Genomic DNA, 22,561 nt, shown 5'->3' with positions numbered 1-22,561 from the left:
GACACAACTGAAGTGACTTAGCAACTTAGCAAGTACTTACTTATAACTGGAATTTTGTATCTTTCGACAGTCTTCATCCAGTCCTCACACCTACATCTTCTAGAGACTTGGTTGTCACAACTGTCAAGGGTATTATTGGCATCTACTGAACAGAGGTTAGATTCTGTTCAACAGCCTTCAGTGAACAGGACAGCTCTGTTTTGTCACTCAAGTTACTTTTTTTCTCAGGTCTTCTTCTGAGGATGTTTTTTCCTTCTGGTCTTTCATGTTTACCAGAGTATTTTTTTTTTTTTGGTCTTATATTGGAGTACAATAGATTAATGGCCTTCCCCCGGTGGCTCATTGGTAAAGACTCCACCTGCAATGCAGGAGATGCAAAAGATGCGGATTCGACCTTGGGTTGGGAAGATTCCCCTGAAGAAGGAAATGGCAACCCCTCCAGTATTCTCTTCTGGGAACTCCCTTGGACAGGGGTGCCTGGCGGGCTACAGTCCAGAGGGTCACAAAGAGTTGGATATGACTGAGCAACTGTACACACACAGTTGATTAGCAATGTGTTACTTTCAGGTGTACAAAGTGATTCAGTAGCAAAGTGATTCAGTTATATGTATACATGTATCTATTCCTTTTCAAATTCTTTTCAGAATAATTTTTTTCTGGAGGAAATTAGACATTTCTATCAATGTCTTATTAAGCTTGGGATTTCTTTGGAAGGAATGATGCTAAAGCTGAAACTCCAGTACTTTGGCCACCTCATGCGAAGAGTTGACTCATTGGAAAAGACTCTGATGCTGGGAGGGATTGGGGGCAGGAGGAGAAGGGGACAACAGAGGATGAGATGGCTGGATGGCATCACTGACTCGATGGACGTGAGTCTCAGTGAACTTCGGGAGTTGGTGATGGACAGGGAGGCCTGGGGTGCTGCGATTCATGGGGTCGCAAAGAGTCGGACACGACTGAGCGACTGATCTGATCTGATCTAACTTCACTTCTGATGCTTTTAAAACTTTCAATAGAGCAGCTATAATAGCCAGTTTTTAAAAACTCATTTATCTGCTACTAAGGGTTTATTTTACATTTGGAAACTATCAGGCTTCTTTTCACCCACTAAAAAATGGATATGACTGTAATTTCTCATAGCCACACCAATGGTGTCAAAAATGCTCAGATCAGAGAAACTTTGTGAAACATTTGGAAAATGCAACAAGACATAGATGGTAGAACAGCGTGAAATTTTGTGTGAAACTACATTAAATTTCATCCTATGGATGGCTGACTTCAGAGATGCAGATTTGAGTAAAATTGTGATAACCACAGGATTTTTCTCTCTCTACTAAAAAATGTATATCTCAAAAGAACAAACTATTGGGGTCACAGGGTTTTCCTAACATTCCAAGTCATCTTATTTCTACTATTCAAATAGGTCGTTGAGAATCATCTCAGTGAAGGAAGTGCTTCCCCAAGTAAATTACTGAAAATTTGTCTTATTTTCATATCGAATTTCTTTTCTAAATAATAAGAGCTGCTACATTTTCAGGCACCATTTCCAAAGGTTTAAGATATCGAATTAGCTCCAGCTTGTTAAAAAACAAACAAAAATGCTCTTATTTGGGAATTCAGAACCAATAATATTCTCTTCTTTGTATGTCTATGCATTTGTAAATATGGCACTCACAAAATAAATAACTCCTTTAGGTTACCGAAGCATTTTTGAAGTTTTCCATAACAAGACCTGGGATTCGAATTCCCTGATTTTTTTTCCTCCTGCTTTTCTTTGGTGAGATAACAAATCAGTTGTTCAGTCGCTAAGCCGCGTTCGACTCTTGCGACTCCATGAACTGTAGTCCGCCAGGCTCCTCTGTCCATGGGATTTTCCCAGCCAAGAGTATGAGAGGGTTGCCATTTTCCTCTGCAGGGGATCTTTCCCACCCAGGGATCGAACCCGCGTCTCGGAATTCTTGACCACTGAGCCACCTAGGAAGCCCATAACAAATCAGTATTTGTGTTCAACTGAGCCCAGGGTCTCCATTTCCCAGCTGTTTGATCTGCATCAATCTCGTCCCCTTCGTGCCTCTGGAGCCTTTTGGGGTAGGGGCTGGTGACGAATACCTTCGTACACAAGCCCGATGGACCAAAGGGGCTCCTGCCATGGAAAAAGCAGCGGCGCCGACGACGCGAGCCTGCAGACCAAGGCGCGGGGAGGAAACCCAGGCTCGGCAGAGGTGGTGAGCTCGCTCCCGCCGGGGCCAAACCGAGCGCTCGCCCTCGGCCGCGCACGCGCAGCCGCCTCCCCGCCGCTCCCGCCATCCCCGGGGGGCCTTCTCTCCGCCCGGCTCAGGGGTGTCCGCGGCGGCGCCGGATCTGGCGAAAGCGGTCCCGTGAGGGCAGGCCGCCCCTGGCGCTGCCTTTCCCGTTCGTGTGGTCGAGGCCAGAAGGAGGGGAGCGTGCGGAGCGCCGCAGAGGGGTGGCCGTGGCTCTGAGGAGAAGCCCTCGCCGCGGCGGGCGGCTGGGCCTGCAGGCAGTGCGGGAGGCGCTCACGCGCGGGGTCCTCTCTCGCAGCCGGCCCTGAGCCGGAGCCCTGAGGCGCCAGCCTAGGCGGCACTGCGGGTTCCCGGAGGCTGTGGTGCGGCGCTATGGAGGAGTTCGACGGCGAGCCGACGGTCACTGTAAGGGGGCCCCGAACAGTACGCTTCCCCCACCCCCACCCCGGGGCCCGGAGATTGGGTCCGTCTCGTCCTTGCCGCTGGCGAGGTGCCCGGCCCCTTCACTGTTGCCCCCCGTTCGGAAGTCGCATTAATTCGCTCCCCGCGTGTGGGTTGCGGTGGTCGCTGGGTTTCTGCTCCCTTCTATATTCTGAGGAGTACCTGGCCCTGGAGACCGCCCTCCTAACTCTGTTCCTTTCCATCCCTTGCCTCCCCGACCTCCCTGCTTCTCTGGCTTTTCCTCTTGGGCTTAAGCTTTAATGAGCGGGTTGGAGCCAGGCGGGGGTATTGTACGGCTTTTTTTCTCCCAGCATGGCAACCCACTCCAGTATTCCTGCCTGGAGAATCCCAGGGACAGAGGAGCCTGGTGGGCTGCTGTCTATGGGGTCGCACAGAGTCGGACACGACTGAAATGACTTAACAACAGCAGCAAAGCTTCACGTCGCAGCCCCGTGAGCTTGGCTTCTGCTTGAGCTCGCCCAAGGTTTACCAGGTATAGTTCTCTTGAGAGACTGCTATTGTTCAGTCGCCCGGTCGTGTCCGACTCTTTGGGACCCCATGGACTGCGGCATGCCAGGCCTCCCTGTCCCTCACCACCTCCCAGAGTTTGCTTAAGTTCAGGTTCATTCTATCCGTGATGTTGTCCTGTCATCTCATCCTCTGACGCCCTCTGCTCCTGCCCTCGATCTTTCCCAGCATCAGGGACTTTGCCAAATGAGTCGTCTGTTCTCATCAGATGACCAATACTGGAGCTTCAGCTTCAGCAACAGTCCCTCGAGTGAGTATTCAGGGTTGACCTCTTAAGATTGACTGGTTTAATCTCCTTGCTGTCCAAGGGATTTTCAGGAGTCTTCTCTAGCACCACAGTTCAAAGGCATCAATTCTTTGGCGGTCTTCCCTTTACAGTCCAGCTCTCACAACTGTCCATGACCACTGGGAAGACCACAGCGTTGACCACATGAACCTTTGTCGGCAGTGTCTCTGCTTCTCAACTCACTGCCTAGGATTGTCATCACTTTCCTGTCAAGAAGCAATTGTCTTCTGATTTCATGGCTGCAGTCACCATCTGCAGTGATTTTGGAGCTCAAGAGGAAATCTGTCATTACTTCCACCTTTTCCCCTTCTATTTGTCTTGCAGTAATGGGGCCAGATGCCATGATCTTTTTTTTTTTTTTTTTTAATATTTAGCCTTAAGCCGACTCTTTCACTCTCCTCCTTCACACTCATCAAGAGGCTCTTTAGTTCCTCTTCACTTTCTGCCATTAGGGTGGTATCATCCGCATATCTAAGTCTGTTGATGTTTCTCCTGCTTCTCTTGATTCTGGCTTGTAACTCACCCAACCCAGCGTTTCTCATGATGTACTCAGCCTATAGATTAAACAGTAACAGCAGACAGCCCTGTCATACTCCTTTCTTGATCTTGAACCGATCAGTTTTTCCATACAGGGTTCTAACTTTGCTTCTTTGCCATTTAGCAGGGCTTACAGGTTACCAAGAGCTAAGAGGTGTAGAATAAGCCTAAGTAGACAGACAGAAATATTTGCCAGTCAGGGAGTATTTCTCAGGAGACAAATGAGATGGTCTGGTATTCCCATCTCTCTAAGAGCTTTCCACAGTTTGTCATGATCCACACAGTCACAGGCTTTAGGGTAGTCCATGAAGCAGAGATAGATGTTTTTCTGAAATTCCCTTGCTTTCTGTATCATCCAGCAAATGTTGGCAATTTGATCTCTAGTTCCTCTTTCTTTTCTAAGCCCAGCTTGGACATCTGGAAGTTCTTGGTGTGCATAATGCTTCAGCCTAGCATGCAAAATTTTAAGCATGGTCTTACTAGCATGTGAGATGAGTGCAATTGTCCAATGGTTAGCACATTCTTTGGTACTACCCTTCTTGGGAATTGGGATGAAGATTGACCTTTTCCAGTCCTGTGGCCACTGCTGGGTCTTCCAGACTTGCTGACATAATGAATGCAAAACCTTGATGGTATCCTCCTTTAGGGATTTGAGTAGTTCTGCTGGAATTTCATCACATCCACTAGCTTTAACGGCAGTGCTTCTTTTAAGGCCCACTTGACTTTGCACTCCAGAATGTCTGACTCTGGGTGACTAACCGCACCACTGTAGCAATCCGGTTCATTAAGATATTTTTTATACAGTTCTTCCATGTATTCTTTCAATCTCTTCTTGGTCTTTTCAGCATCTACTAGGTCTTGGGAGAATATCCTGCTTTTTCATTGCTCTGTTTGCTTTCACGTCTGTTTGAACTCTCAGGAAAGTATGTCAGATGTGGATGATATATGATGCTTAGAAGGAGATTCATGGCTGTTAGAAGAGGGATACCTATCCTTCCCCCATCTGGGATGCTCTTCTCTCTCGGGTTTCTATCCCACACATTTTTTTACGTACAAGCTCCAGCAGCCTCTTTGTCAGAAAAGCTTTCCCTGACTTCCCTGACTAGGAAATATTTCCGTCTGTCTATTTAGGCTTGTTTTGCATCTGTTAGCTCTTGGTAACCTGTAAGCCCTGCTAAACAGCAAGCTGCTTGACCTTATATTTTTGCTTTTTAGAAAGTTGAAATGCCTTCAGCTTTCTGCTGAAGCCATCAAATTGCAAAGCAGTATGTCACAAAACCAAAAACTGAAAATAGAAGTCAATTCAAAGCTAACTAGACAAGAGACATGAGATCTCAAACAGCAGTGAATGTGGGATGTTACTGTCTATAAAGTTTACTGCTATATCCTATAGAAAGTTAACTTTTAATGCATATGTGAAGTAGTTTAAATGCTAAATATCCATCAAGGACTGTGTCACTGTTTTGGGGGAGGAAAAATAGACTATTGGAATCACTGGGACTTTTTCAGACTACATGTTATCTTGCTTTTCCCTCCTTTACTTATGTCAGAATCTTTGGATGGGGAAACTTTCTCAGTACTCTATGCGACCCTGGAGAGCTACTTGCTATTGAACCATGACAATTAGGCATGCATTTACAAATGGAATGAAAACAGTCTAAGCTGAGTTTTGCCCCCAGTAGTGATGACTGACTTGTGACAACCCAGCTTTACATTGGTGTTGGGGAGACCAGGTAGGAAGACCAGGTTGGCCTTGTGGACACAGCCTCTCAGAAGGGCATCATCCATTGTCTAGAATCTGAACCTCAACAATGAAAGTTTGAATTCAGTCATGTCTGTATTTGAGAGTTAGTCTGCTCTTTAAGCTTGCTCTATGTGGTGTTGGAGAAGACTCTTGAGAGTCCCTTGGACTGCAAGGAGATCCAACCAGTCCATTCTAAAGGAGATCAGCCCTGGGTGTTCTTTGGAAGGAATGATGCTAAAGCTGAAACTCCAGTACTTTGGCCACCTCATGCGAAGAGTTGACTCATTGGAAAAGACTCTGATGCTGGGAGGGATTGGGGGCAGGAGGAAAAGGGAATGACAGAGGATGAGATGGCTGGATGGCATCACCGACTCCATGGACGTGAGTTTGAGTGAACTCCGGGAGATGGTGATGGACAGGGAGGCCTGGCGTGCTGCGATTCATGGAGTCACAAAGAGTCGGACACAACGGAGCGACTGAACTGAACTGATACACACTCTCAAGAGGCTGATGAATAACCTTGAAAACTATCGTCGCTTTTTGTAGCAGGGTGAATATATCAAGGCTCGTGAAGGCCAGTTAGTAACTAGCAGATTCAGGAATGTTTCAGTGTGGATCCAAAGAGATTAATCTTGAGTAGTTTTTCTAGACCAGTGGTATTATCTTTTTAGGTCAAGGACTCTTAAGAAATGTGAGTTATAGTTCTTATCTTTTTTTTTTTTCTAAGGGCTTCCCTGGTGGCTCAGCTGGTAAAGAATCTGCCTGCAATGTGGGAGACCTGGGTTGGGAAGATCCCCTGGAGAAGGGAGCAGCTATCCACTCCAGTATTCTGGCCTGGAGAATTCCGTGGACTGTATAGTCCATGGGGTCACAAAGAGTCGGACATGACGAGTAACTTTCACTTCACTTCACTTCACTTCACTTCACTTTTTGGTTCTTTCCAGATAAATACCTAGAAGTGGAATTGCTGGGGTATAGGAGAGATGCATGTACTCAGTTGTGCCTGACTCTTTGTGACCCAATGGACTGTAGCCCTCCATGCTCCTCTGTCCATGGGATTTTCCAGGAAAGAATAATGGAGGGGGTTGCCATTTCCTTCTCCAGGGAATCTTCCCCACCTAGGGATCAAACCTGTGTCTCCTGCATTGGCAGGTGGATTCTTTACCCCTAGCATGACCTCAGTGGGTCATGAGGGAACACAGAGGATTACAAGGGTTGCTCCTAACAGTTGGGGAAGGCTTTGTCCTACTGCGGGAGTGGAATGAGGTTTGGGAATGAGCATCAGAAGTCCCTGTTTTGGGACTTCCCTGGTGGTTCAGTGGATAAGAATCCACCTGCCAATGCGGGGGACACGGGCTCAGTCCTTGTTCCAGGCAGATTTCACATGCCGCGGGACAGCTAAGCCCATGCACTCTAGAGCCTGTGCGCCACAACTGGAGAAGCCACCACAGTGAGAAGCCCGAGCACCACAACTACAGAAGGCCCGTGTCCAGCCATAGATTAAGTTCCTGTTTTGGCTCTTGATTTTATGGATATAGTTCTGGAGGTTAGATAACTCAAAAAGGGTGGATTATGCAGTTGGATTTATGAAGCTGAGACTCAGAGGAATTGGTGTGACTGAGTTGGAGAAAAAAATAAAGCACCATTAAGATGTGACATAGAGGCCAGGGGATTGGAGGTCTTTTTAGTGAGTAACAGCGGTTCAATTCCTGTTTAATTTTTTTAACTGCCCTTTTTCTGAACTACAGATCACTAAATTACCATATAATAATTGATTAGGGGGTAGCTTTCCTTTTTATCAGTACTTGAGAAGTGGCAGGCTGGGTCAAGGTGCCTAACAACTCTCTTGCTCATTTAGGGTCTAACAGACTGGGCTCATCTCAGCCACACTCAGTTGTATTTATAGATTTATAGATTAATAACTTCTACTACCACTGATTACTAGAATTATACTTGCAAGTCAATTGAAAGCAAAGCCTTTAGGAAGAATAACAATTTCTGTGCCTTATTTTTTTTTTACTAGTGGATTCCAGGAGTGAATTCCCAGAAGAAGCAAATGTGTTTTGACTGGGGTCCAGGGGAGATGCTGGTGTGTGAAACCTCTTTCAATAAAAAAGGTAGGTTTTTTTGTTTCTCTTGTAGATTATCTGTGTTGGTACAATTGTTTTTTTTTCTTTATTCTCTCAGATTTGACTACCTGAGATATGAAAACAATTGAACTTATTTTGTACCATTTTCATTTTTGAAACTTTTTAGCTGTTTAAGATTTTCATTGATTTGTGAGACTTGGCAGATGTTGAGTCCAGGGGAAAAAAGTTAACAATGATCTTCCCAATGTTAAAGAAGGTTTTCTTTATACTTAAAAGCTTGAAGCTTTTTGTTTCCCTTTTTGTCCTGAGTGACTACATTCTCTTTGTAGTGGTCCCCTCACTATGAATGTTGTCCGATGTCATGGCCCTTACCTTCATTTTTTCATTGTGAACAAAATAACTTGTCCTCTAAGCTCCATCAGGTGTCAGACATGGCTCTTAACCTTTCCGATTGAGACTCCCTATAGGAGCAAGGTAAAATCAACATCTTGATACTTGATTTTGCTTTCTCCTTTTCAAGAGAGAAATCTCAGGAAATGTTGAAAGGATTATTTTGTGAATCTTTGTCATGTTCTTTATCTAAGTATAGAGGTTTTCCTCTTTTGTTGGGAGCACATTGAGCTAATGAAGGTCATACAATTAAGGTAGTATGCAATTCGTGTGATTTTTTTTTTTAATTAAATTTTTTTGCCACTTGGCATGGCATGTGGGATGTAAGTTCCCTCACTAGGGATTGAACCCATGACCCCTGCATTGGAAGCATGGAGTTGCAACCACTAGACCACCGATGCTCAGTAGTGTCTGACTCTTTGCAATCCTGTGGACTGTAGCCCTCTAGCCTCCGCTGTCCATGGGATTCCCCAGGCAAGGATACTGGAGTGGGATGCCATTTCCTTCTCCAGGGAATCTTTCTGACCCAGGGATCGAACTCTCATCTCTTGTGTCTTCTGCATTGGCGGGCGTGTTCTTTACCACTGTGCCACCTGTGAAGCCCCTCATGTAACTTTTAAGCAGAGTAGTTTTTCTTTATTTTATAGTTTGAAATGATCCCTGATGTTGCCAAATATCTATGGGATATCTTGGTATTGAGAATCTCAAGTTTGGTAGAGTGGTAGAAGTTGCTCAGAAGAGAAACTTCTGTGACTGTGTCTGAACAGCTTCTTTCCCTGCTTAATGGGAAAGCTTATCAACGTTTCTAGCTTGTCCTTGATTGTTGGAAACTCAGGATTTTCTTTCTTTTTTTATTTATTGAAATCACATTCACAACAAGCCATTGAACATTATCACAACTTATTTGAGAAGCTGCTGTATGTGAAATTTCCATAAGTTGGTGGTTTATAATTTATCATTACAGAGCCTTTTCATCACTGTTGCAAAATAGTTTAGTCCTTGATTCTTTGTTTTAGGAGTAATGGCAATAAAAAGTAATATAAAAAGAATATTTATTTCGACATTTTGTAAAACTTCAGCTGTAGGTTTATTTATTGAGTTTACATAGGGTAATATTAAGTGGTTTCCTTTTTTTTCCTAGTATATTTCAATGGATAGAGGTGAAATGTCTTTACAGAGTATGCTAGTGAGTTGAGGGATGAAGTCTAAGAGTAAACATTTGCGTATAAAAATTCACATATGTCATAAATCAAAGCAAGATCCTTTATGACCTACTTCCTGCTGCTGCTGCTAAGTCACTTCTGCTACTGTTAAGTCGCTTCAGTCGTGTCTGACTCTGTGCGACCCCATAGATGGCAGCCCATCAGGCTCCCCCGTCCCTGGGATTCTCAAGACAAGAACACTGGAGTCGGTTGCCATTTCCTTCTCCAATGGGTGAAAGTGAAAAGTGAAAGTGAAGTCACTCGGTCATGTCCGACTCTTAGCGACCCCATGGACTGCAGCCTACCAGGCTCCTCCGTCCATGGGATTTTCCAGGCAACAGTACTGGAGTGGGTTGCCATTGCCTTCTCCGTGACCCACCTTCTAGAGTAATGGAAATAAAAACAAAGTAAATAAGTGGGACCTGATTAAGCTTAAAAGCTTTTGCACAGCAAAGGAAACTATAAGCAAGGTGAAAAGAAAACCCTCAGAATGGGAGAAAATAATAGCAGATGAAGCAACTGACAAAGGATTAATTTCCAAAATATACAAGCAGCTCATACAACTCAACACCAGAAAAACAACCCAATCAAAAAGTGGGGAAAAGACCTAAACAGACATTTCTCCAAAGAAGACATACAGATGGCTAGCAACCACATGAAAAAATGTTCAACATCGCTCATTATTAGAGAAATACAAATAAAAACTACAATGAGATATCACCTCACACCGGTCAGAATGGCCCTCATCAAAAAGTCTACAGACAATAAATGCTGGAGAGGGTGTGGAGAAAAGGGAACACTCTTGCATTGTTGGTGGGAATGAAAATTGATGTCGCCACTATGGAAGACGGCATGGAGATTCCTTAAAAAAAAACTAGGAATAAAACCACCATATGACCCAGCAATTCCACTCCTCAACATACACCCTGAGGAAACCAAAATTGAAAGAGACACATGTATCCCATTGTTTGCAGCACTATTTACAATAGCTAGAACATGGAAGCAACCTAGATGTCCATCAACGGATGAATGGATAAAGAAATTGTGGTATATATACACAATGGAATATTTAGTTCAGTCGCTCAGTTGTGTCCGACTCTTCGTGACCCCATGAATCGAAGCACGCCAGGCCTCCCTGTCCATCACCAACTCCTGGAGTTCACTCAGACTCAAGTCCATCAAGTCAGTGATGCCATCCAGCCATCTCATCCTCTGTCGTCCCCTTCTCCTCCTGCCCCCAATCCCTTCCAGCATCAGAGTCTTTTCCAATGAGTCCACTCTTCGCATGAGGTGGCCAAAGTACTGGAGTTTCAGCTTTAGCATCAGTCCTCCCAAAGAAATCCCAGGGCTGATCTCCTTCAGAATGGACTGGTTGGATCTCCTTGCAGTCCAAGGGACTCTCAAGAGTCTTCTCCAACACCACAGTTCAAAATCATCAATTCTTCAGCGCTCAGCCTTCTTCACAGTCCAACTCTCACATCCATACATGACCACAGGAAAAACCATAGCCTTGACTGGACGGACCTTTGTTGGCAAAGTAATGTCTCTGCTTTTGAATATGCTATCTAGGTTGGACATATCTTTCCTTCCAAGGAGTAAGCAAGCGTCTTTTAATTTCATGGCTGCAGTCACCATCTGCAGTGATTTTGGAGCCCAGAAAAATAAAGTCTGACACTGTTTCCACTGTTTCCCATCTATTTCCCATGAAGTGATGGGACCGGATGCCATGATCTTCGTTTTCTGAATGTTGAGCTTTAAGCTAACTTTTTTACTCTCCACTTTCACTTTCATCAAGAGGCTTTTGAGTTGCTCTTCACTTTCTGCCGTAAGGGTGGTGTCATCCGCATATCTGAGGTTATTGATATTTCTCCCGGCAATCTTGATTCCAGCTTGTGTTTCTTCCAGCGTTTCTCATGATGTACTCTGCATAGAAGTTAAACAAGCAGGGTGACAATATACAGCCTTGATATACTCCTTTTCCTATTTGGAACCAGTTTGTTATTCCATGTCCAGTTCTAACTCTTGCTTCCTGACCTGCATACAGATTTCTCAAGAGGCAGATCAGGTGGTCTGGTATTCCCATCTCTTTCAGAATATTCCACAGTTTATTGTGATCCACACAGTCAAAGGCTTTGGCATAGTCAATAAAGCAGAAATGGATGTTTTTTAGGAACTCTCTTGCTTTTTCCATGATCCAGCGGATGTTGGCAATTTGATCTCTGGTTCCTCTGCCTTTTCTAAAACCAGCTTGAACATCAGGAAGTTCATGGTTCGTGTATTGCTGAAGCCTGGCTTGGAGAATTTTGAGCATTACTTTACTAGCGTGTGAGATGAGTGCAATTGTGTGGTAGTTTGAGCATTCTTTGGCATTATCTTTCTTTGGGATTGGAATGAAAACTGACCTTTTCCAGTCCTGTGGCCACTGCTGAGTTTTCCAAATTTGCTGGCATATTGGAGTGCAGCACTTGCATAGCATCATCTTTCAGGATTTGAAAGAGCTCAACTGGAATTCCATCACCTCCACTAGCTTTGTTTGTAGTGATGCTTTCTGAGGCCCACTTGACTTCACATTCTAGGATGTTTGGCTTTAGATGAGTGATCATATCATCTCAGCCATAAAAAGGAATGCATTTGAGTCAGTTCTAATGAGGTGGATGAACCTAGAACCTATTATACAGAGTGAAGTGAGAGAGAAAGATAAATACCATATTTTAACATGTATATACGAAGAATTTATTTGCAGGGCAACAGTGGAGAAACAGACATAGAGAATAGACTTAATGGCCATGGGGAGAGGGGAGGGGAGGGTGAGATGTATGGAAAGAGTAACATGGAAACTTACATTACCATATGTAAAATAGAGAGCCAACAGGAATTTGCTTTATGGCTGAGAAACTCAAACTGGGGCTCTGTATCAACCTAGAGGGGTGGGACGGAGAGGGAGATGGGAGCGGGGTTCAAAAGGGAGGGGACATATGTATACCTATGGCTGATTAATGTTGAGGCTTGACAGAAAACAGTAAAATTCTGTAAAGCAATTATATTTCAATAAAGAATTAAAAAAACATAAAAAAAAATTCACGTATGGGGGCTTCCCAGGTGGCTGAGTGATAAAGAGTCCACCCGCCAATGCAGGAGACATGGGTTCGATCCCTGGTCCAGGAAGATCCCATATGCCATGGAGCAACTAATCCAGTGTGCCACAACTCGAACCTGTGCTCTAGAGCCCAGGAACTGCAACTGCTAAGCCAGTGAGCCACAACTACTGAAATGCATGCCCTAGAGCCCGTGCTCCACAGTAGGAGAAGCCACGCAAAGAGAAGCCCGGGCACCGCAACTAGAGAGTAGGCCCCGCTCCCTGCAACTAGAGAAAAGTCCAAGCAGCAACGAAGACCCAGCACAGCCAAAATAAATAAAAACTTAAAAACTCATATATGAGGAATTTCTCCTGCTATCCAGTGATTAGGACTCTGCTCCCACTGCAGGGGTATGGTTTCAAGCCCTGGTTGGGAAACTAAGGTCCTACATGCTGCATGGCCAAAAAAAGTAAAAATAAAAATTCATGTGTGGATAAATAATATATCATGAAATCAGTAGCAAAGAAGCTGAAGCTTTTGTAATTAGCTACTCAATTAAAATTTTTAGAGTGCTTTGATGACGATGATGGTGATAGATGTTAATTTTTTTTTTTTTCCTGTTTCAGAAAAATCAGAGATGGTGGCAGGTTGCCCCTTTATCCATATCATCCGAAAGGATATAGATGTTTACTCCAAAATCCTGAGAAAACTCTTCAATGAATCCCATGGAATCTTCGTGGGCCTCCAAAGAATTGAAGAAGAGTTGACTGGAAAATCCAGAAAAGCTCAGTAAGTTGGCTGCTGATAAGTGCTGCCTCCCACAACTAAATTTTGAAAAACCAAGTGAAATGCATCCTTTTCCTTTTGCACAATGGATGGACCTCCTAGAGAAATATGGGACTCTGTGTTTGATTTTCTGGCCTCTGCTGGGCAGTATAAGTCCTTATGGTCACGGATGGAGAAGTCCTACAGAGAATGTTTGAATGGCTGCCAATTGACTTGCTGGCTGCTTGATGAGCTTTCTTTGTTTCTATTCCTACTTCATTTACCCTCCAAAGAATAAAATTTAGGCCAGATAAGCACCCGAGAATCATTGAATGAGGTCCCCCTGTTGAGAGTTTTGTTTTGTCTTTAAAGAATTATTTTCAAGGCATTTTTTTGGGAAGAGACCAGAAAACTTGCATTGTTCATAGACTAGAATTGGTCGAAGTATGGTTTGTGAGACCTCACCTCATATCTCCAAAATTTCTAGGGGTGGATCCTAAAGTCTCTAGGTGAGGCTTAAGTACAAGTGGAGTTTGAGAGCCCCTGTGTTAGGTTTTTCTTAGTGTCCATTCATATGTCTAGGGAATAGATAACGTTGATATTTGTGTTGGAAAAACAAAACGTTTTTCCTGTGTTTCACTCATAACCCTTCTGACATCAAATGTATGGGAGTTTTCATGCACCAACCAGTTCTCTGACCCCAGCCGGGTGTCCTACAAGTCACCTGTATTCTGACACCGCCTACCTGGAGATAGCAACAGATTCCGTCAATTAGGGGCTCTATCGCGCAAAACTGCCTCCCATTCAGATGCCAGTCATAAATAGTGGGTCCCCAGGTTACCTACAGCTGCTCTTCAGCTTAGCTATAAATCAGAGGTTCCCATGGTAACCTCAGGTTTGATAAATTTGCTGGAGGAGCTCACAGAACTCAAGGAAACAAGTTTAGCAGTTCATTAAAGGATATGAGAAAGGACCCAGATGGACAGCCAAGTGAAGATGAACGTGGGGCCTGGTCTGGAAGAGTCCCAAGTGCAGGAACCCCGTCCCTGTGGAGCTGGGGTGTGTCACCATCCTGGTACACGGATGTGTTCACCCACCTGGAAGCTCTCCAAACCCCTTGCCTTTGAGACTTTATGGAATCTTCCTCATGTAGGCATGATCAATTATTATCTCCATTTATGGCCCTTTCCCCTCTCCAGGGAAGTCAGGGACAGGGCTGATAATTTCAATTTCTAATATGGCTTGGGCTTTCTGGTGATCAGTCCTCATCCAGGAGCTACCTAGAGTTGAAACAAAAGATGCTGCTGGTGCTCTTGTCATCTAGGAATTTACAAAGTCTTTAGGAGCTGTGAGTCAGGGATTAGGGATGAAGATTAGTGTTTTATTTCTTCTTATAAACCACAGTGTCACAGTATTTTACTTCCTTGATAAGCATTTTATAGATGAATCACCCCAGAGGATACCCTGGTCAGCATGTGTGTGTGCCTGTGTGTTTATGAAAGATCACTGCTGACAAGAGGCTCTGGTACAGGATAGTGGTAACTCAGAGGAATCTATATTGACATAGCATGTCAGAAGTCCTGTAGGTCCCTGAAGGCAGGGACCCTGTCTTGTTTATGTGGGCCTTCTGTTCCCAGATACCCTCATTCATCTATATAGTAGGTGCCTTTAAATATTTGCTGAATTAAATAAATTAGTGATCTTGTGAATGTCCTTCTAATGGTGGGATGGTAGCTCTTGTTTTGTGCGTGGGGGTCAGCATATCATCTTGTTTTTGGGCCAGGTGAGTTATTTATTCGGGACTGAGTCTTGACTGAAAAATTAAGTGAGAGTGTGTGCAAGTTGCTTCAGCTGCTGCTGGCCCCATTGTACCTTCTGTTCATCTTTAAAGGGAGCTAGAAAATAAAAGTAAATGGAGCCAGTAGGCAGCATTTAGGTCTCTTCATTTAGAACTAATGTTTCTTTCTAAGGATCTATATCTTGGTAACTAATAGCCAGTTCCTTTTTTGTTTGTTTTGTTCTGCTCTTTGCTTTTTTAAGAACTCTGTTTTGAGATAATTTTAAACATACAGAAAAAGTTCAAAAATAATAGACTTCTGTACATCCGTCATTCAGCTTCTCTGATGTTAGTATCTTGTATAACCACATTACTGGTATTTAAACCGGGAAACTTAAATGTTGATGCAGTATGATTAACCTGAAGGCCTTATTTCAGTTCCACCATTTTTTCCACTAATGTCCTTTTTTTTCTTCTGCAACCAAATGAGGTTGCATTTAGTTTTTTTCTCCCTAATCTGATTCATGGCCTTATGACTTTTGAAAAAAGTAATTGATAATTGACCAATTATCTTGGAAACCGTCCCTCAGAACTGTCCTGGGTTTTCTCATGACTGAGCAGAGATTATGCATTTTTAGCAAGAATACCACAGAAGTGGTGTGATATGTCCTTCCTCACACATCATCACATCATGAGGTTCATGACGCTGATGTTTTATTATGTTTATATTGACCTTGATCACTTGGTTAATGTGGTTTCTACTGGGTTTCTGTACTATAAAGTTATCATCTTTCCCTTTGTAACTAGTAAGTATTTGAGGGAAAAACTCTGAGACTATGAAAATCCCATTTCTCCTCAAATTTCAACCACTAATTTTAGGATCCATTAGTGGGTCTCATTTGAGACAGTTAATATCCTTGTGGACTCATGGATATTTCTTTTAGTCCCTGGGTTATATGGTATTTTGTTTATTTTGTGGCTCAAGTTGTTTTAGCTTTGGCCATGAGGAACTCCTTCATGTTGCCTCCTGTCTGTCAGCAAGCTTATCTTTTTTTTTTTTTTGATAGTTTCTATCATCACAAGATGTTCCTTATTTTTTGTCACCACAAACTGTTCCAGGTTCATCTTGTATGCCATTTCATCTTTTGTAGATTAGTTCGAGTGAGTAAAAACTACCGATCAGTCATAAGAGCATGCATGGAGGAAATGCACCAATTTGCAGGTAAGTATTGTGTGTGTGTGTGTGTGTGAGTAATTGAAGTATTTATCTGGCTATAAGTACTACAAGGTAAAATCTGATTGACATTCTAGTTTAAAACTTACTTTCCTATCTTACATAATCTGTAATTTTCTGGCAGTTGTCTTGAGTACATTTTAGAACAAATTAGAACATATTATGTTAGCAGGTATGAGGCTAAAGGGCCAAATTAAAGACCTTTGACAATTACATTCCAGTTCTTTGATCTTGGTGATTGAAAGTTATCATAACCCTGAGAGCCATATGACTCGTAGGTGCTGGATAGAATCTCGTATAGCATGGTGGTCTCTACGTTTGCCACATTGTAGTTGAAAGAGCCACTTGTCATTTCTGGGCCATGGTTTGAGATCATTGATGTACAACAGAGATATGAAGCATGTTTCAAAAAAATCTGCAGTGAAAACGGGTGGTCATCAGAAGGCACAAGCCGTAGTGCCTGTCTGTGAAGCTCTAACAGTAAGACTCGAGTTACATTGCTCACTTGAAATGCTTTGTGTTTTGTCAGTTGCTGATAAAGATTCAGCCATTGGCCGCCAGTTCAGCAGCCAGGTAAGGGGGTGGGGCCGCCTGTGTTGTACCAGCGCCATTTATGTCCTTCTGAGTCCTCAGTAGCCAGCGGGGGTGGCTTTGTAATCACTGATACTGCAGACGTCTGTTTTCTTGCCAGGTAGACAGGCGACTCCTTGGAGTGGTAAGAATCATCTTGAACCTCCTGGTGCCCTCTTCAAGGCTTAGCACTTTGGAACACAAGGATGTGCTTGATAAACACTTGTGCGAGTCTTCAGCTCTTATGGGGAATATAAATCCTGACCACAGTGTGTCACCTGAGATAGTGAGCTGAGGTTTAGAACCACTGGGTAGTCTCATAAACTACTCAGTGAGCCAGTGTTTATAAATGGCAGGGTGTTGCATTTTAATTGGAAAGTGACTTAAAGAATTCTCATTCTTTGGTTAGAATTTTGATATTATTCAAACTCAGTAGTCAGTAGGGACTGGTACACCCATCTCTGAAGTCATCAGACCATTTATTTTTCCTTATGGTTAAGGTATAAATTTCTGTGATTGTATAAGAAGGATGATAGGGGTATTGCATATTCCTAAGGTCAGGGTCCACAGCTGATTTATTTTGGAGTCTTACATTGGGTTTACTTTTTTAATAGACTGTTTCCTAAACATCAATCCCTTGAATATCAACATCGTTAATTTTTGCTGTACCTGTATATTATGATATTATTTGCTAAATATTTTTCTAAAAATCATTTCTCCCTTTTTACTAAGAGCTGTTTCCTAAACTATAATATTCATCAAGATCATGGGTGTAAAGAGCTACTTACATTTTTCTAACACGTGTTAAACTAAAACCACAACCATTAAAACAGAAACTATTATTGTGTGTCCCACCCCCTAAAATTCTCTGACTGTCTTGTGGGGAACCCTACCATAGGAACAGTCTATAAATGTTGAGTTAATGAACGACCATCCTGTGTTTCAAGCTCTGCTTTGTTTCTTAGCGCTAGGGAAAAAAAATCTTAGGAATGTTTTCAGTCAAAACTTGGCCTCTGTTCCTTCCTTAGGTCTCCATTCTGTCGGCAATGGAGCTCATTTGGAACCTTTGTGAGATTCTTTTTATCGAAGTAGCCCCAGGTGAGGTGGCAGAGGTGTCCCCCTACCCTGTCCTGTGCTGTGATGAGTGTTTTGTTGCCTAGAATGTGCTTTTTGTTGCTTTTCATCAATATAAGCATTGGGAAGTATTACAGGATGCCTGAAGAAGCCTGTGTTTTTGTAAGATACTGCAAAGAGAGTCAGAGTATCCTCTGAAAACCTTAAGTTGTAGGCAGGTGACCCCTAAAAACTATGAAGTAACAGATATTAAACTAGCGTGCGAAAGGAGTGGTGCATATTTATAACATGGACTGGTGGAGCTTTACAGAGTTTTAGAAGCTCGGGAGAGGTGTGTGCAGGCTCTTCCCCAGCCTCCGAGGGAACCAGCCTTCCCAGCTCCGCAGACTTTCAGCCTCCTAGAGCACGAGACAGTACGTTCCTGTTGTTTAAAAGTTTAAGAAGAAAAACGTTATACAGATACGAGGCAGGATTAGGTGGTGGAAGGCAGAGTGCCGTAGAGACTTCCTTTGTCGGTGATTGGGTCAGGGGCAACCCTACAGCTTCATGCGTCCACTCTGAATTATTCCCTTGATCTTGAATTTGATTGTGGTCAGTACAGTATCCTGGCTTGAGTGGGCTCTCTGTGGAGGGGCTGCAGACCTTTTTGCTTCTTCTAATGGTTTATATTTACTATTATCTGTAAGCGTGTATTAGTAGTCTCTGTGCAGTCACAGCTTTTTATTCATACTCCTGCTCAAGCACTGAGCAGCTTGAAATTGAATTGGTTGGTTGTCTGCTCGCCTCCTCCAGTAGATTCTGACTGTTGCTATCTTTTTATCATGGTTGTGTACCTGGCACCTAGTCAGTACCATCCCCTTATGGTCATTACTGATGTGGTCACTGAGTATTGTGTAGTTGTGAAGAAGCTGGGGGTGGTCAGGGTGGTGAGGTTTGGGTCTCATGTTCAGCCCCCCTGACGATTCAGTGAAAGGTTGAGCTGCCTGGCAGAAGTCCACAGAAGCCCACAAAAGTCCATTTGCTAGCTCAGCCCTGTGGTCAGGACCACACGCCCGCTCACTGAAGAGGGACAGACCACTTCTCCATAGTTGGCTCGCCTGCCCTACACTCTGTACTTCGGGCAAATGGAATTTACTGCTTGTGTGTTTCCTCCCAGCCGGCCCTCTCCTCCTGTACCTCCTTGACTGGGTCCGACTGCATGTGTGCGAGGTGGACAGTTTGTCGGCAGATGTTCTGGGCAGTGAGAATCCAAGCAAACACGAGAGCTTCTGGAACTTGGTAAGACCCTCGTGTGTGCTGGGCCTCCCTGCCTTCCGCCTCATATCCTCTTTGGCCTGTGCTCCTGGGCTGGCCTGAGGGTTTCCCTGCTGAGCCCACGTGCGTGTGGTTCTTTGAGTCTGTGATCATGGAGACGTGCTTAGGGAGGTGTTTTCTTCCCTGCTCCGTGGGAGAGTTTTGAACTAAGTTTTCATGTAAGAAAAATAATGCTTTGTAGACTTCACAGTGAGAAGGGAATTTTGATCTTTTTGTGGATCTAAGAATGAGACTTGGTGAAGACAACGCAAAGCTGATGGATAGGTGCTGGGGTAGGGGTTTGATGTCAGTGAGCCCAGGGCTGTTTTGAGGTGTTAGATGTGTTCTGAAGCTGAGTCGTGATGATAGTGCCCAACTCCGTAAACTTACTCCAGTTCACTGAATTAGACACTTAAACAGGTGAATGTTTATAAGATGTACATTGCAATCAGGAAAGCTATTAAAAACAAAGACATTGATGGTCCCAGTCATTTTGGACGGTCAGTTTGAAAGTCAGTGCGTGTGTGTGTATTCTATGGGAGAGCAGTACTTTTCCATTCACCTGTACTGACCTATCACCCAGTTTGGAGCGACCAGGGAGGAGGTTGCTGATTGACTTGAATGTTGGAGACTTATAACATCTGAAATTCAGGTAAAGAGCTGCTGTCTTTGAGGCTGTTTCTGAGGCCTTCGGGTGCTCAGAGATCTGTGCAGGTGAGGGGAGAGGCTTTGTTCAGAAATGGGCGGGCCTAGGTTTTAAGTGTGTGATTCAGTCTCTGTATTTGAGTGGTGCTGTGTTCGGGCCCTGAGCGGACAACCAGGACCAGAGCAGGCAGTGATGCCTGCCCTTACGGAGCCTGCATTCTGGGTGGGGAGACAGAAACAAAGAAGCAAGTAAAATATATGTAAAAGTGAAGTGCTCTGCAGAGAAAGAGCAGGGGAGGGGAATTGGGAGTGTTAAAGTCGAGGAAGGGCACCCTTGTGAGGTGGCTTGTGAGTAGGAACCTGAGGAGGTGACGAGGGGTAAGGGCTCAGCTCCTAGAGAGGCAGCGTGGTGGTGGTGCTTAGTCACTCAGTCCTGTCTGACTCTTGGGACCCTGTGGACTACAGCCCACCAGGTTCCTCTGTCCATGGGGTTTTCCAGGCAAGGATACTGGAATGGGTTGCTGTTTCCTTCTCCAGGGGATCCTCCTGACCCAGAGATCAAACCTGCATATTCTGCATTAGCAGGAGGATTCTTTACCAATGAGCCACCAGGAAAGCCCCAGAGAGGCAGGGTAGTTGAATGCTAAGAACAGGGCCTGTGGTGCCAAGCTGCCCAGGTTAGCATCCCAGCTCTGCCTCTTACCAACTGTGAGCTCTAGTGAGTCACTTAACTGCCTTTAGTTTCTTCATCTGTAGCCTGGAGAGTGTAACACCTGTCCCACAGGGCTGTTGATTGGGTTAGTTGAAGGAGATAAAGGTATGACCTAGCTGGTGGACAGAGTAGAGCTCCCGTTTTACTCCTGAGTCAGCTGGGGTAAGGAGGACATTGGAGAGTCAAACACAGGAACATTGTGATCTAACTGAGATTTTCTTTTCTTTTTAAAAACATGTATCTGTTTGGCTGTGCTGGGCCTTAGCTGTGGCACGCAGGCTCTTTAGTCGCAGCGTGTGAACTCTTCATTGTGGCGTGTGGGGTCTAGTTCCCTGACCAGGGATGGAACCCAGGCTCCCGGCATTGGGAGCACTGAGTCTTAGCCACCGGACCAGCAGGGAAGTCCCTGATTCAGGTTTTCAAAGGCTTTTCTGGCTGCACTGCTGAGAACAGAGCAAAAGCAGAGCGGAGAGACCAGTCTGGAGGCTCAGGTCCTAAATCAGGCAGCTGTGATGGTAACTTGGACGCGGGTGGGAGCTGAGCGGAGGAGGTGGTGAGAGGTGATTCGATTCTGGATGCAGTTTAAAGGTACAGTGATAGGCTTCGCTAAGAGTTGGATGTGTAAGAAACAGAAGAATGTGGGTTGGTGGGCTGGCGCCGACTCGGCGCTCACGGTGAGGCAGGTTAAGGTGCCCGAGGGCCAGGTGGGGCCACTGGCCATAGGACGTGCGTGTCCGGATCAGGGAGGGGTGGGACTCGCAGCACGTGTGTCCTTGGCTGCTTCTTCCTTTTCTTTTGCCGTGGCTTGCAGGATCTTAGTTCCCCAACCAGGTATTGAACCCAGGCCATAAAATAGCATGGAAAAACCTGAACCAAATTTGGCTAACCCAGTATTTGAACTAGAACTTTTTCTTTTAATTGAAACTTTTACGGATCAGTGCTTTATTTGATGCACTTTGGTAATTTTTATTTTCTATTTCATTTTAAAAAGGCAGTCATACCTGCAGTGGGACACAACAACATGCAGTTCGAAAAGCTTGGGGCAGGTTAAACTAGAAGGTTGGGTGGGGCAGATTACCTCTGAGGGAGGAGCCACCACGCTTCTCCGGGACGAGGAGGCCAGAGCGGGCTGGGGGCACTGGCTGCTGAGCCTCCGCCTGGATGCTGTATTCTTGCTGTCCCCCAGGTGACCACCTTGGTGCTGCAGGGCCGGCTGGACGAGGCGCGACAGATGCTCTCCAAGGAAGCCGACAGCAACCCCACCTCTGCAGGCATGTGCCGAGTCCTGGGGGACCTGATGAGGACCATGCCCATTCTCAGCGTATGTGGAGCCACCCAGGCCGCGGAGAGGGGTTCATACAGGGAGCGTGAGGGGCTGGCATGGTGACCGCCCCGTCCTCGTCTCTCCCACAGCCTGGGAACACACAGACCCTGACGGAGCTGGAGCTGAGGTGGCAGCACTGGCACGAGGAATGCGAGCGGCACCTCCAGGACGGCACGTTCGCCTCCAACCCCCACCTTGAGTCCCTCTGCAAGGTCTGCGGGGAGCGGGTCCTGGCCAGGGGCCAAGCCAGCTCCTCCTGGGGCCCTGGGCGTCTAGCCCAGCAGCAGCTCCTCCTCAGACGGGGCTCTGTATGGGCCCTGTTGGGGAAGAGTGAGCTTTTGACTCAGCTGCTCCAGCTGAGATGAGGAGCCTTACGGGGAAGTGTCCCCAGAGTTAAGGGACAGCGTCTCTTCTCAGGTCCTGCTGGGAGATGATGCCGCCCTGCTGGAGCACAAGGAGCTGCTGAGTAACTGGTATCACTTCCTGGTGACGCGGCTGCTATACTCTCAGCCCACGGTCAAGCCCATGGATCTGCACCTCTACGCCCAGGTGCCTCAGCTCCTCCGGGAGGGGAGGGGAGTCGGCATCCGGGGCTCTGCTCCCTGCCGGGT

At 45.1% G+C, this 22,561-nt stretch overlaps 1 protein-coding gene and 1 long non-coding RNA gene across 4 annotated transcripts in view; one reads left to right on the top strand and one right to left on the bottom strand.

The window, feature by feature from the left end:
- Positions 1-272: 272 nt before the first annotated feature.
- On the bottom strand, positions 273-2,255 carry LOC113878266. The gene is made up of 2 exons (XR_003506960.1): positions 2,110-2,255; positions 273-358 (listed from the first exon to the last, which is right to left on the bottom strand). It is a non-coding gene; the product is annotated as an uncharacterized LOC113878266 (long non-coding RNA).
- Positions 2,256-2,350: 95 nt separating this feature from the next.
- Positions 2,351-22,561, top strand: part of NUP85 (nucleoporin 85) — a 28,139-nt gene continuing 7,928 nt past the window's right edge. The window contains exons 1-10 of one of the 3 annotated variants that reach the window (XM_027518787.1): positions 2,351-2,666; positions 7,821-7,914; positions 13,183-13,345; positions 16,250-16,320; positions 16,862-16,905; positions 17,931-18,000; positions 19,133-19,254; positions 21,813-21,947; positions 22,040-22,162; positions 22,368-22,499. In XM_027518787.1, the coding sequence (XP_027374588.1) occupies positions 2,634-2,666; positions 7,821-7,914; positions 13,183-13,345; positions 16,250-16,320; positions 16,862-16,905; positions 17,931-18,000; positions 19,133-19,254; positions 21,813-21,947; positions 22,040-22,162; positions 22,368-22,499 (987 nt within the window). In that variant the 5' untranslated portion in view covers positions 2,351-2,633. Of the gene's footprint in view, positions 2,685-3,018; positions 3,196-7,820; positions 7,915-13,182; positions 13,346-16,249; positions 16,321-16,861; positions 16,906-17,930; positions 18,001-19,132; positions 19,255-21,812; positions 21,948-22,039; positions 22,163-22,367; positions 22,500-22,561 lie in introns of those variants that run through there. The other 2 variants (XM_027518786.1, XM_027518789.1) reach the window with 2 other exon arrangements.

This window comes from Bos indicus x Bos taurus, chromosome 19 (genome assembly GCF_003369695.1).
Source record: "Bos indicus x Bos taurus breed Angus x Brahman F1 hybrid chromosome 19, Bos_hybrid_MaternalHap_v2.0, whole genome shotgun sequence".
In the NCBI taxonomy this organism is placed as follows: Eukaryota; Metazoa; Chordata; class Mammalia; order Artiodactyla; family Bovidae; genus Bos; species Bos indicus x Bos taurus.
This window is presented reverse-complemented; position numbering and strand designations above follow the sequence as displayed.